Raw genomic sequence first — 13,882 nt, 5'->3', positions numbered from 1 at the left:
ATCTCTAAACTAAAAGTGAACATGGCTGATTTTGGAGAGATCCTCCGGAATATTGGAGAGTTTGGATTATTTCAGAAGATCACCCTTTTTGCTCTTTGCTTCCCAAATATAATTCTTACTTTTCACTTTGCTAGTGTATTTTTTGTCCAGTCAGATCCAGAGCGACACTGTAACACAGACTGGATCCTCAGAGCTGATCCTAACCTGACCACAGATGAGCAGCTGAACCTGACTCTGCCCCGGGAGGAGGATGGGACCTTCAGCAGGTGTCAGATGTTTATCCCTGTGGACTGGGACATCAGTGCCATCAGGGAGTATGGACTCAATGAGACCACAAGGTGCCAGAATGGATGGGTGTACTACAACACATTGTACGATGCTACAATAGTCACTGATGTAAGTGACAGAGCTGTTTCATGATCATAGAAATATTAAATTGTCTTCTTAAACTTCTCCTTTATTAACACTTTGGTTTATTTCTCCTACAGTTTGATCTAGTTTGTGACCAGGCTAATTTGTTGGAAATTGCACGAGCAGCGCTGATGGCTGGTATTCTTGTTGGTTGTCTTTTATTTGGACCCTTTGCTGAATCGTAAGTGTGCATAAAATTAGACAAGCTTTTACAAGAAATGCATATCTTGATATTGTATCATCTTGTTAAGTGAAAATCATCACAATACCGCAAAACAGGGAAAGTTATATCAAATATTTCATTTTATCTTTTCCAGGTTTGGTCGTAAACGAGCAGCTCAGATTCCAGTCATTGTGACGCTGATATTTACTGTAACAACAGGCTTATGTCCCAACTTTTACCTTTATTGTGCATCCCAGTTTATGGTGGGAATTGGCTATGGAGGTTATCGGCTTAACTGTGTTATATTGGGTACAGTATACTCTATCATCACATGGAGTGCAAAATACATACAGTTAGGTACACCTAGCTAAAACCAATGCAGCCTAATAAAACAGCCTTGTTTAGTTTTGTTGAAACTGTTTTTAAGAAGCGTCAATCACATCTTATGGTCATTTTGGAGGCTGCAGTTTGTGGTGCTGCTGAGTTGTACTACATTATACAGAGAAGTGTTTTTACTATTTTGTCCATCATGTCTGTATCAATGAGAGTAGACTATATAGATTATAAAAATTCAATACTGCCAAAAGCTATGTCAACCAAAACGATCTTAATACCTCTCTAAAACAGTTTGGACAAACACTGAACATTAACCTAGGATAGGAGAGGTAGGATTTACTGCATTAGTGTTATCTAGGTGTAGTTAGTACAGATAGATCCATCAATACATCCATTATCTATACTGCTAATCTGCTAATCTTTAGAGTCACCTGTTAACCTAACCTGCATGTGTTTGGACTGCGGGAGGAAGCCAGAGTACCCAGAGAGAACAGCAAGGAGAACATGCAACAAACCGGGGGCTCGAACCCAGAACCCTCTTGCTGTGAGGAGACGGTGCTGACCACTGCACCACTGTGCTGCCCAAACAAATAGATAACATAAATGAAAACTTATCATTTTACTCTTCAATTGCTATTATCCTCTTTTTTTCATTAATTTATTCCCTGTTTTCCATGCAGTATTTACCCTTTTCCTCATCAGTGGAGCAGTTCAGAGGACTGTTTTGAGCTAACTTCATCAAGAGCACTAGTACCTAACAACCTGAACATCAACCTTCTCATTTAGCTATATAGGTGAAAGAAAACTCTCACCATAAAACTACTCCAGCTGGTGCAGATAATGTTAATTATCTATTTACTGTACTGCATACTGCTGTAGCATCACTCTATAAACTCCTGTAACAGTAACCAGACCATTTAAGCAGACAAGCTTGTATTAGCTAGCTAACACAACCTAGAAGCTCACAGACTCAGCACTTCTATCTTCATAAAATGATGTTCCTCTTAAAGTGCATGTCTCTTCATGAAGGACCATAATGGAAATATGAATGAAAATGAACTTAACTGTTTAGAAAAGTATAAAACAATATAACTAACACTATTTATTCATGTATTCAGTTATATTTGACTTTCATGATAACTTTGTATTACATTACATCCATAATTCTATTCTATACTGAAAATCAAAAGATAATAAACTTGAGGGTAACTTCTTGATTTCCTGTTTCCAGCCACTGAGTGGATCGGGGTGTCCAAACGATCATGTGGAGCATGTGTGACTCAGCTATGTGGTGCAGTAGGGAACCTCATACTTGCTGGTATAATCTACTTCATTAGAGACTGGAGACTGGCTCAATTTATCACAGCAGCTCCAACTGCAGTGATTGCTATTTACATATGGTGTGTATTACCTCTTTTTTTTCACCCTCACTCCCACCCCTTGTTTCACCAATAAATTACACATTGTCTTTGTCACTGTCCTTGTTTCTATCAGGTTTATTCCAGAGTCAGCCAGGTGGTTGTTGGGCAGAGGAAAGACAGAAGAGGCTAAACACCTGATTACAAAAGCAGCAGCCATCAACAAACGCACTGTCTCAGACTCTCTGCTAGAAAAGGTACTGACCCTATAATGACTGCTAGCCCTGCACACTGCTTAAAATGCTACTACCAACAGTAGACTATGTTAGAGAGAGCTTCATTCATCTCCTTTGTAATTTTTGAGGCAAATATTGTGCTGCAAACCACTGGACCGTATTGGATTACAGTACGTTATGTAGGACAAAACAACAGAATGGCTTGCATACTGTATGTAGTTAACAATATAACAGTGGATATCACCTCTGTATGACAAAAAGAACTTGATATGTTTTGCAAGGCTGTTGGATTACATGATTTGCTAACATAAGCAAATGTTAGCGTGATGTTATGTCCACCTCCTGTGCATTACAGATTGTTGTGAAAGAAACTGAGAAAAAGGAAGGCATAATAATTCTTATCCAATCATCTGTGCTTAGGAAGTATTTCTTTACCATACTACTGGCATGGTAAGTTCCATATTATAATATAACAAACAACTCTACCTATGACACTTTGTATTTAACATGCAGTTATTGCTCTTTGTGTGACTAATCCTTGTTTTCCACAGGTTCTCACTGAATGTTACCTACTATTGTCTGTCATTCAATGTGGGAAATTTTGGCTTGGACATCTTCCTGACACAGGCCATGTTTGGTGTGACTGAACTACCAGCTCATATACTTTGCATCTGGCTGTTGGAAGCACTGGGGAGAAGAGTCTCACTGATGTCAACACTTCTGATTGGAGGATTCTTGTGCATCTTAATCCTGGCTTTTCCTCAAAGTAAAACACTTGTGATTTATTCATTGATTTATTCATTTATTCAGATGATTGTGCTGTGGTTTTTGTCTGTTTTTAGATACACTAGTGATGAGGCCGTAGAAATGGTTTATCTGGTCAGCCCACAACTTTGGTGCACAGTAAAATATCTTGGCAACTAAATTTGAAATTCAGTACAGATATACAGATATGCAGATAATATAAATTAGCACATGTTAGCATGTTAACATTGAAAACTAAGATGACCAACGTGACAAGCATTATACCTGTGAAACATCGCCATGTTAGCAGTCAGAGTGTGCATACTACGGTTAGCATTTAGCTCATTAAAGACTTTTGTTCTTCACTCTGGTTTTCACTTTTCCTGACACTCTATTATTCTGTTAAAGGTAATGCCATTGCTGTTACTGCGTTGGCAATCTCAGGCCGTTTTTTCATAAATTGGGCGGGATCCATATGCAACGTGTATGTTCAGGAGCTGTTTCCAACATCTTTTCGGTAAGTTCTGAGCCTTTCCATCTCACTGTAGTGAATATAGTGACTGTGTATAGTCACTTTGGTTTTTTCAAACTACACCAGCCATTATGTTGGTTTACGTATGTGCCTGACACTCAGTGGTGTTATCTGTTACAATTACAGGTCAAACATAGTGATTGTTTACTTGTTTCTGACTAGTTACAAAATCACTAACAAGCAATAATATGTTTGGTGTAGAATTAATTTCTGTTTACTCTTATTCATTCCATTCAATATTAGATTATGGCTACATACGGTCACAACAATCATTTTCTCTGAGCACTGGCATGTTCACTTAAGTGTTTATTAACTGTTGCAGTCAGATTGGTCTAACATACATAGGAAACTATTCAAACTATTGGGGAAGCTTTGGAAGATTTAATAAAGTAGGAATGATACATTTTTACTTAGTTCAAAAAATTGTTGCATGATTTCTGACCACCAGTGCATGTCTGAGATCCGTTCCTGTTCCTGTTTTAGACAAACAGCCTCTGGGTTGGGCTCCATTGCAAGCAGAGCTGGTGGCTTGCTGTCTCCGTTGCTCAACATGTTGGCCATATACCACTGGTCCATACCCATCATTGTTTTCAGCAGCCTTACATTGGTCAGTGGAGCTCTTGGCTTCCTGCTTCCTGAGACCAGGAGAAAAGAGCTTCCTGATTCAACTGATGAGGCAGAGGGCAACATGTAAGCAAGATACATGCCGATGGCACATTTTAGTTCAGTGTGATGAACTCTTCATTAGCATCTCCATGTGACAACTGAATCTATGGACAGTCCAGCTGTACAATCTGTACATTGCGTTTTTTTTTTTTTTTTTTTTTTTTTTTTTTTTTTTACCATTTGAGCTACTTTCAATCAACTTCAAAATACTGAATGTCATCATATATGAAAACACAAACCAAATAACCTCTTTGCCGTAGGATCAAGAAGGACTATCAAATAACACATTTTGTTTCTATTGTTTTGTTGACAATAAGATTCAAACAAAATATATTACAGAAACGATATGTTAACAAAACAGCTCACAATACACCTCTGCTCCTTTCTCCCACAGAAATAAGACGACCATGAAGATCCTAAGTGCATCAAGCATGTCTCCACAAAGCAAATCAACCAAACTGTAGAATGAACACTTCTGTTACTTACTCTGTCCATCCAAATCTCCATTCATTTTCTTGTGGCATCACCCTCAGCCCACGTGTTAGCCTTACACACAAGATATCTGCAAATGTAATGAGCTGATGGCTCGGGAAGATAATGAGCACAGTCATGCCCACAAGGTAACAAACCCTTGAAATTTTAATGACTCTGTGTCTTAACCTCTTGTGCCACCCTCTGGACTTTTTCAGGCACTCTGCAAAGTGTTCAGGATGCCAGTCAGTAGTCTGGAGGGTATGCACATGCTGCCACCACCTGTCACAAACATGCAACAGTCAGTGCCTGCTGTTGTGCACTCACATAGAAAAAAACATCTTAAGCATTGAAAATATTAATAAAACCCAATATATCAACACTCAACTAACAATCCAAAAGTATGTATTAGGCCTCAAGACATTTTGAATAATAAAATTAATGAAGGTTGCTTCAGTTTCAGGGTCCTGGTATTGTACATGGTACTGTCACTTCTGTCATGGCTTACTGGGGACACTAGAACTGAAGACCAAGTCACCATTAGTTGATTAGTAACAAACATGGTTTTTCTATATATATATATAAATGTTTCTTTTTTGAGTTAATCAATTGTATGTAACTAAACAGGACTATTTCAACTGTTGTTTACAGTCAGCACAGTCAATACTTTCATGTTCCAATGTGCAAACATACTACTTCTGTATGAAAGGCATGACTGTACATTGGAGGTGAATGGTACTTAAAGATGATATTTCAAAATGTCATGGAGTTGATAATCAACAAATAAATGTTAACACTTGTAAAAGGTTACTTCAAGCAATAAAAGGACCAAGAGCAACCTGAAATATTCTAAATACAATGTATATAGCACCACTGACTGGTTGGCTGACATAACTATACAAGTAAATACAGGTTAAAGGGCATTCAGTCCCAAATCCTGCATGTTATAATACATCTATAGAGGTGTTTAAGTTTTGCTTCATATTTCATTAATTTGAATGGGAGCAAGTGTAACATTAAACATAATTCTTCCAATGTATATTTTGTGCAACAGAAATCATTTTAATCTTAAGGTATGCACATGTTTAAAGGTTAAAAACAAAAAAAGTACACAGAGACTTGCTGAGACAATGAATCCATATGGGATGGCACACTGGTTAAACCAAGGTTTTATGTAGGAGATATGGAGGAAAAAAGTTAAATCTAACAATATTCCAAAATTTCTGCAAAACATAATGTTCATGTGAGGTGAATTATGAAAAAAGAGGAGTTTGATTCATGTAAGACTGACAAATTATGTGCATATATCCACAAAAGGTGTCTTTATATATCTGGATATTTTTCACGGAATTCAAATTTTTCACAGAATCGGCTCTATAGGCCTGACGATAGCTCAGAACATGTGTTTGTACCAACAGCCAAAGGCTTTTCACGTGACCCGTGGTGCAACAGCCACAAACTGCCACACTTGTTTTATAATGAAACATGAGCATATAAGATGATTGCTTCTCTCTGTGTTAGCAAGTGAAGACGAAAGGGCATAAAAAGCGGGACTGTTGTATAGATTTAGATTGGATTTTATAATGCCTGCCTTATAAACTTGGTATAAATGTACAGGTTATTGCCTATTACTGAGACATATAAGATATGCAGCATCCTAAACACAGCAAATTGCACTTGTAAACAACAGACTTTGGATCTTACTGTGTATGTGTATGAACGTACAAACTGTGATAACCAAATGAATAAGCTTTTGAAGGAGATATGGTGGCACAGAGTTGGCACAGAGTCAAGACATCAAGATAATATTCAGTTCTCTTCAGGTGAGAGTAAAAACACATGATAAGCAACATATTCAAAATGTGACATATCCTTAAGGGAATAATAAAGTTTTAGTGCACTCAAGGTGAACTGATCCATGTGCTTGAATAAATTCTAGTTAGGTTAAACATTAATGGACATTGTTTAAAACTGCGGTGCAATCTTGTTAAACTTTCACAAAGACAACATGGCTGATTTTGGAGAAATCCTCAGGAACATTGGAGAGTTTGGATTATTCCAGCAGCTCACTCTGATTGCACTTTGCTTTCCAAATTTCATACAGAGTTTTATCTTAGCAAGCTTTCTCTTTATTCAATCAGATCCAGAGCGACACTGTAACACAGACTGGATCCTCAGAGCTGATCCTAACCTGACCACAGATGAGCAGCTGAACCTGACTCTGCCCCGGGAGGAGGATGGGACCTTCAGCAGGTGTCAGATGTTTATCCCTGTGGACTGGGACATCAGTGCCATCAGGGAGTATGGACTCAATGAGACCACAAGGTGCCAGAATGGATGGGTGTACTACAACACTCTGTATGAGACCACCATAGTCACAGATGTACGTAATGTGATGAGCGTTTGCATTTGTTATCACCTTCATGAAACATTTCATTAAACATTTTTATGTTTCTTTCTAACAGTTTAATCTAGTTTGTGACCAGGCTAACTTGGTGGAAGTGGCACAGTCGGTGCTCATGGCTGGCATTCTTATTGGTTCTATAGCATTTGGACCTTTTGCTGAATCGTAAGTGTTGTTCATGCAATTTTAGTTTTAGTCTATGATATTTTTCGTTCTGTGATTTGTTCTTTCATTGAGATAATGTAATCATGAGGCTCTTATAGACTTTGCTGGGCTGAATGGATCAAATTTGGAAAATATAAAGACTATTCGGGGAGTTTATGATTTTCAAAAAAAAAAAAAATAAAAAATTCAACCACCACTCTTGTTTAAGATATGCCTCTTAGAGCCAGTATCATGCATCATGAGATTGTTCCAGAGGTTGCAATAGAGAGTGTAGCCCTTAAACTAAAACCCCCTCCCAGCCCATTGGTGTTCCTAGGTGCTTAATGTAAAATGAAAAAACCCATAGCATGTGTATTAGTGAGCATTAGAGATGCACATCTTCCAAAATATCAAACCATTTCTCTAAATCATAATCGTAGCATTGATCCTAAATCTAAGTCCTAAAATCCTAAAATGAACCTCACGGGCACTGGCTCTTTGGTTCCCAGATAGGCAAGTCCCGACAACAGATGAATGCTACTCTATATAAACACACATCAGTGTTACACTGATAGTTGTGCTGAATTGTTTTGTACTTTACACATAAAACTAGTGCCCATTAGATTGAACTCACTGTAATAACTGTCTCCGTTTTTCTCCTCCTTAGCGCTCACACACCAGCAGCTCTTCTAATTTGCTGTTCTTAGCATAATAGAAGTTGCTCTTTAGTTATACTCTCTGTTTCTGTCTCTTTCTGTTGCAGGTTTGGTCGCAAACGAGCGACTCAAATTCCAGCAGTTATAATGTTCATATTTACTGTGACAACAGCACTATGCCCCAATATCTACTTATATTCAGTATCACAGTTCCTACTGGGATTTGGAGCCGGTGGATATCGAGTCAACTGTATAATATTGTGTATGTATACTGAGTTTATACACATTTACAATAAAGTCGCAACAGCAGTAACTGAGCATTACTTCTAAAGCCAAGGAGCACAACTGTGTGGAGGTCCATCACAGTAGATAAGTATAGAAGTTAATGTGCTAAACATTCAAAACCTTAACTCTTTTACTGCAGTTGTTTTGCATGTATGACCATTTTAATGTCATGTAAAAATGACAAATTTTACATGTTTCTAATTGCAGCCACTGAGTGGATTGGGGCATCCAAAAGATCATGGGGAGTATGTGTGACTCAACTATTTTCTGCAGTAGGGCAGTGTGTACTTGCTGGTGTGATCTACGCCATCCGACACTGGAGACTGGCTCAACTAATCACAGCAGCTCCGCTTGGCGTGGTTGTTGTCTACATATGGTGTGTATTGACTCTTTTTAATTGCCTGTTATTGTTTTTATTTGTAGATTATACGTTATTTGAGCTGTCACATCCCTTGCTCCTGTCAGGTTTATTCCAGAGTCAGCCAGATGGTTGTTCAGCAGAGGAAGGACAGAAGAGGCTAAACAGCTGATAGTCAAAGCGGCAGCTGTCAACAAACGTACAGTTCCAGACTCACTGTTTGACAAGGTTCTGAAACTTAAAGCTGGCACATAAAGCATTTTAAGTATTACTTTTCTACCAGGTTATCTATATCACATGTACAGTATAATAACTGAAAACAAAAGAAATCCCATATGAAATCTGCCATCTCATTTGAAGTCAGTATCTGTATGTAAGCTGACTTATTTTATACATTTAATGGTTAATGTTGATTTCAGGATGACACTTGCTTTCCCATTTAGAAAAAAACTACAAGTCAGACCTAGAGATTTATCAGGCTACTGCAGTTCCTCATAGAGTCTGTTCTTTTTTCATTTTCAGTTTAGTTTCTTATTGAGCACCAGACCATTGATGACTTTACATTCAATCTACAGATGAGTGACAAAAGGAAAAACCATCATAAAGCATCTTAGTAAGGTGCTGGGCCACCACATGGACCCAGAACAACTTCAGTGTGCCTTGGCTTTGATTCTACAAGTTTCTGAACTCTACTGGGGATGAACACCATTCTTCCAAAAGATTATTTGGTGTTTTAATGATTGTGGGCAGCACTATCATATAACATATGTGTTCACGTGGGCTGAGATCTGGTGACCACAAAGGTCATAGAATATGAGTCACATCATTTTCATATTCATCAGAACACTGATGGCCCCTTGTGCCCCATGCATCGGCATCCTAACAGAGACCACTCTCATCAGGATAGATATGTTTCATCATAAGATGAAGGTGATCACTCAGAACAACTTTGCATTGATCTGCAGTGATCCTTCCCCCTCAGGGAACAAAAGACCCAAACCATGTCAGCAAAATGCCCCCTCAGCATGACAGAGCCACTGGATCCCCTCACTGCAGGGGTCAGGTATTCAGACCTGTATCGTCCTCTTGGAGTACGACACACATGCACTCACTCGCTTATCAAGAATATGATGACGGATCTGACCATATCACTTTTTTTTTCCTGTAGACCAGTGCCAGCAACCAGTGGTTTCTGCTCCACTGAACTGTCAGATGTGTATTCACCTCTCTATGTAATTTTTGACAGACTGTTGTTGCTGACACAGTCTGCAGTCCTGCACTGGCATTCGTAGTCACCTGAGGAAGAGCTGCTCCACTAGTTTTCCTTACACATCACATTAATACTCAAGTATCATGGTCATCAGATGAAATGTGCTTGTCGACTACAGTTTCCGACCCTATTTACTGACCCTCTTTCCCATAGACCTAGATGAAGATGTTACTGTTGGTGTCACTATTCCTAATGAAACACTAACCAGCTGAGCAGTCTTTATGATTGATGCTGCTGTCATCTGTGTCCCAACAATGAACCCTCTTTCAAAGTCACTTAGGTATTTTCCTCTTACCAATCATGCATCACAGAGCTTGATTGGATGTTGTTTAATTGTTAACTGACCGCAAATGTCATCCTGAAATAAACAGGCCATGAAAAAAATAAGAGGCCAAGAAAAGAAAGACAGGAAGTAAAATAAGTAAAAATAAATAAATAAATAAAGCTACCTGCAAATATAACACTTAGGAAATTTATTTATTTCAGTTTATACTGATTTATTTGGATATTTATTTTAACAATTATTTATCTATTTAATTGACTACTTATGAATTTAATAATGAGGATATTTAAATTTTGAATTCTATACTCATTCAGTTAATTTCGTCATAATATATTTAATTAACTATTTATTTCCTTGTCTATTTATTAATTTATTTTTCTATTTTGTTAAAATGTATAACAAAGAACTTACACTGAAATGCCTATTACTGTTGCTAGGAAATTGAGTTTTTCATTTTTAGTAAAATATGAATCACTTGATACCAGAAATTATACAGTTGTAGTTCACAAATGTTTGGTGTTTCATTAAATGATATTTCTGCCACAGATTGCAGTTAACAACACTGTGAACAGAGGAGGCATAAAACTTATATTCAGATCACCTCTTCTGACCAGATACTTTTTTACTGTAGTATTGGCATGGTAAGTTGAAATTTCCAAAAGTTTCTGCTAAGTTAGTAACAGAATGGACATTATTTTGTAGTATTATGATCTAATAGTCATTCAAAAGACATTCTTATAACATCTACATTGCACTTAACCAAAAGCCATAACCATGTAACTCTTGTTTGGTGGTAAATTGTTGCTGCAAAGTGGGTGAACACAAATCTGTAACAATGAAGCAACTCCAGCAAACACTGCTGTGCATGTGTATAAATGTTACACAACGCAAGACATTCTTTGTATGACTAATGTTTTCTTCATGTTTTTAAGGTTTTCACTGAATCTCTCCTTTTACTGCCTGTACTTGAACATGGGAAACTTTGGCTTGAGCATCTTCGTGACACAGCTCCTGTTTGGTGCTATTGAAATACCTGCTAATTTACTTTCCATGTGGCTGTTGGAGGTTTTTGGGAGAAGAGTGTTATTTATAGCAACACTTCTGTCTGGCGGACTCTGTTGCATACTTATAGTAGCTGTTCCCCAAGGTAAACCATTACATTTGGTTAACCAAATGATGATTTTAGGTTTTGTTCTGTATGTGTGTCAAATTTGATCGTTTTTGTTTCAGAATGTGCCATTGCCGTTACATCATTGGCTGTCTCTGCACGTTTTTTTCTCATCTGGGCTGGTTCTGTATGTAGTGTCTTTATGCAGGAATTGTTTCCAACATCTGTTAGGTAGGTGTATATTGTATATTTTGCATGTTTTTTTCCAGTGTATATTTAAACCAGCCTTGAGTTAGCAAATGTGCTATTTGATATATTTGACCTATTTCATCCCCATTTCTCCTCTCAGACAAACAGCCACAGCATTAGGAGCCATGTCAGGAAGATTAGGTGGATTACTGGCTCCACTGCTAAACATCTTAGCCATGTACCACTGGGTCATACCCATCACAGTGTTCAGCAGCTTTACATTGGTCAGTGGAGCTCTTGGCTTCCTGCTTCCTGAGACCAGGAGAAGAGATCTTCCCGACACAGCCGATGAGGCAGAGGGCAACAGGTAACTAAGGCAAAGATAAGTCTGTGAACCCTTTCAAATAAGCTTTTTGCATGAATTGGTGATAAAATGTGATCTGTTCGCCATCAGTAATCAAGTCACACATAAACGCAATTCAGCAGTTCTAGATTGTAAATATCGCAGTGTAGTACCTCTAACCCACACCTCTGATCTGGTTTCACTGATTGGACCCCAGGTTTTTTAACCCCTGACTCCAGTTAGCTTCTATTGATGTCTTTAGTTGAGGGGTTCACATACTTTTCCTGACCTACACTGTGAATGTTTGAATAATGTATTCAGTAGGGGCAAGAACAAAACAATGATATGTGTGTAGTTAAAATAGATTGTATTTGTTCATAACTGTATCTTAGATGAAGGTCTAACCATAATTTAAGACAAACGTCTTAAAATAAATGCAGGTAATTCCTAAACTTTCTCACCACTGTATATGTGTCATTAGACAAGTTGATATCTCTTATATTTCCTTATATCTTATCACAGAAAACTCTTAGTCATCTATCTGTTTCTGTTCTGTGTCTTTCAGAAATGTTACCTCCACAACTGCAAGTTTTCCATATTTGCAGTCAAGCAAGTTGTAGATGTTGGTCTGAGAGTTCACATTTTAAAAGGCATTATGCATTTGCTCCAAACAGAACATCAGTCATCATTTACTGTACATCAATGATTCCCGACCTGGGGGTCAGGATCTATCATGCAGACCAAACATATTCCTGACCGGTCACAATGATCAAAGGGATACGAAAGAAAAATTTATAAATTTCAATTTAATAAAATTAGATATTTTTTAATTGTACTTTTTTTCCCCTTAATTTGTTTTTTAATTTTGCAAAAAATACTTTTAAGACTGTGTGTCTGTGTTTTTTTTTTTTTTTAATTAGGTAATAAGAGTATGATATGAGGGTGCTATATAGTGAGTTCCCTGTTACTGGAAGTTGAACCTCTCATGAGTTCAATGAATCTTTATGTGGAACCCATTCTCATCTTTCCTGTTTTGAGTATGGCAAACCTTGTATACAAATCAGATTATGACAATTAAGAATGAGCATTAATAATTACTATGCATACAGTATACTGTATGTTATGTAATGACAGTTTCTATGTTTGTGGTTACAACAAAATCAATCAAACCTCTGAGCCTAATAATACAGAATTACCTCTTTTTTAAATACTGCACGCTGTCAAAATGCCATTTTATTTTAGTTTCAATCTTACACTTTAAATATGTTCTTCTTTTGAACACATGTTTAAAAAACGCATCTTGCATCTGTTATAATGCATATCACTGATTCCAGTGGACTTTTGTCACATGTCATCATTCCCCTCTCTCTTTGTATTTCCTATTACCATCAGATATAGGCAGAATGCAAAAAAAGCATATCTTTTTAAAATTAAACTACTTTAAGCTGACATACAAAAATTATAGGAATATGCAAAAAGCCAGGAAGCAAGCAGCCAGCAGCCAGAACTTTATTAGGAACACCTGAACACCTGCATATTCATGCATTTATCCAATCAGCCAATCATGTGCTTCAGTGTAATGCATGAAATCATGCAGATACAGGTCAGGAGCTTCAGTTACTCTGCAAATATATCAAACAAGATCAAGCTCAAACAAGTAATAATAAACAAAACACTTATTTCCATAGAGAGGGACCTTCAAAGTTTAACTTCTATTATAGATTTCTCGATCGAGACATTCAGAGCAAACAATTTTCATATCAGTATTATCAACAGTTTTATTTTCATGAATGTATACAGACATTTTGTACAAATTATATCTAGTTATTACCATTTATTACCCATGTATTAATGAAAAACAACTTTAATATGTAGAGTTATTTAGCAAAAGTTACATCCTTTGCTTTTTTTCATGTCCATGTCAT

At 37.3% G+C, this 13,882-nt stretch overlaps 2 protein-coding genes across 2 annotated transcripts; both read left to right on the top strand.

Moving 5' to 3' along the window:
• Window position 1: 1 nt before the first annotated feature.
• LOC108883912 (solute carrier family 22 member 13) lies at window positions 2–5,358 on the top strand. The gene is made up of 10 exons (XM_018677489.2): window positions 2–396; window positions 489–592; window positions 729–883; window positions 2,142–2,310; window positions 2,405–2,525; window positions 2,860–2,954; window positions 3,056–3,270; window positions 3,657–3,765; window positions 4,264–4,470; window positions 4,841–5,358. Exons 1-10 carry the CDS (start codon window positions 22–24, stop codon window positions 4,908–4,910), a joined length of 1,620 nt encoding a protein of 539 aa, XP_018533005.1. The 5' UTR covers window positions 2–21; the 3' UTR covers window positions 4,911–5,358.
• A 955-nt stretch (window positions 5,359–6,313) lies between these two features.
• LOC108883914 (solute carrier family 22 member 13) lies at window positions 6,314–12,740 on the top strand. Its single transcript, XM_018677492.2, has 10 exons — window positions 6,314–7,300; window positions 7,383–7,486; window positions 8,229–8,383; window positions 8,614–8,782; window positions 8,872–8,992; window positions 10,864–10,958; window positions 11,250–11,464; window positions 11,548–11,656; window positions 11,775–11,981; window positions 12,523–12,740. The coding sequence occupies exons 1-10, from the start codon at window positions 6,926–6,928 to the stop codon at window positions 12,575–12,577; spliced, it is 1,605 nt and encodes a 534-aa protein (XP_018533008.1). The 5' UTR covers window positions 6,314–6,925; the 3' UTR covers window positions 12,578–12,740.
• Window positions 12,741–13,882: the final 1,142 nt, after the last annotated feature.

The sequence above is a fragment of the Lates calcarifer genome, linkage group LG4, assembly GCF_001640805.2.
Source record: "Lates calcarifer isolate ASB-BC8 linkage group LG4, TLL_Latcal_v3, whole genome shotgun sequence".
Classification (NCBI taxonomy): domain Eukaryota; kingdom Metazoa; phylum Chordata; class Actinopteri; family Centropomidae; genus Lates; species Lates calcarifer.
Note: the sequence above shows the minus strand (reverse complement) of the source record. Positions and strands in the feature narration are given on the sequence as shown.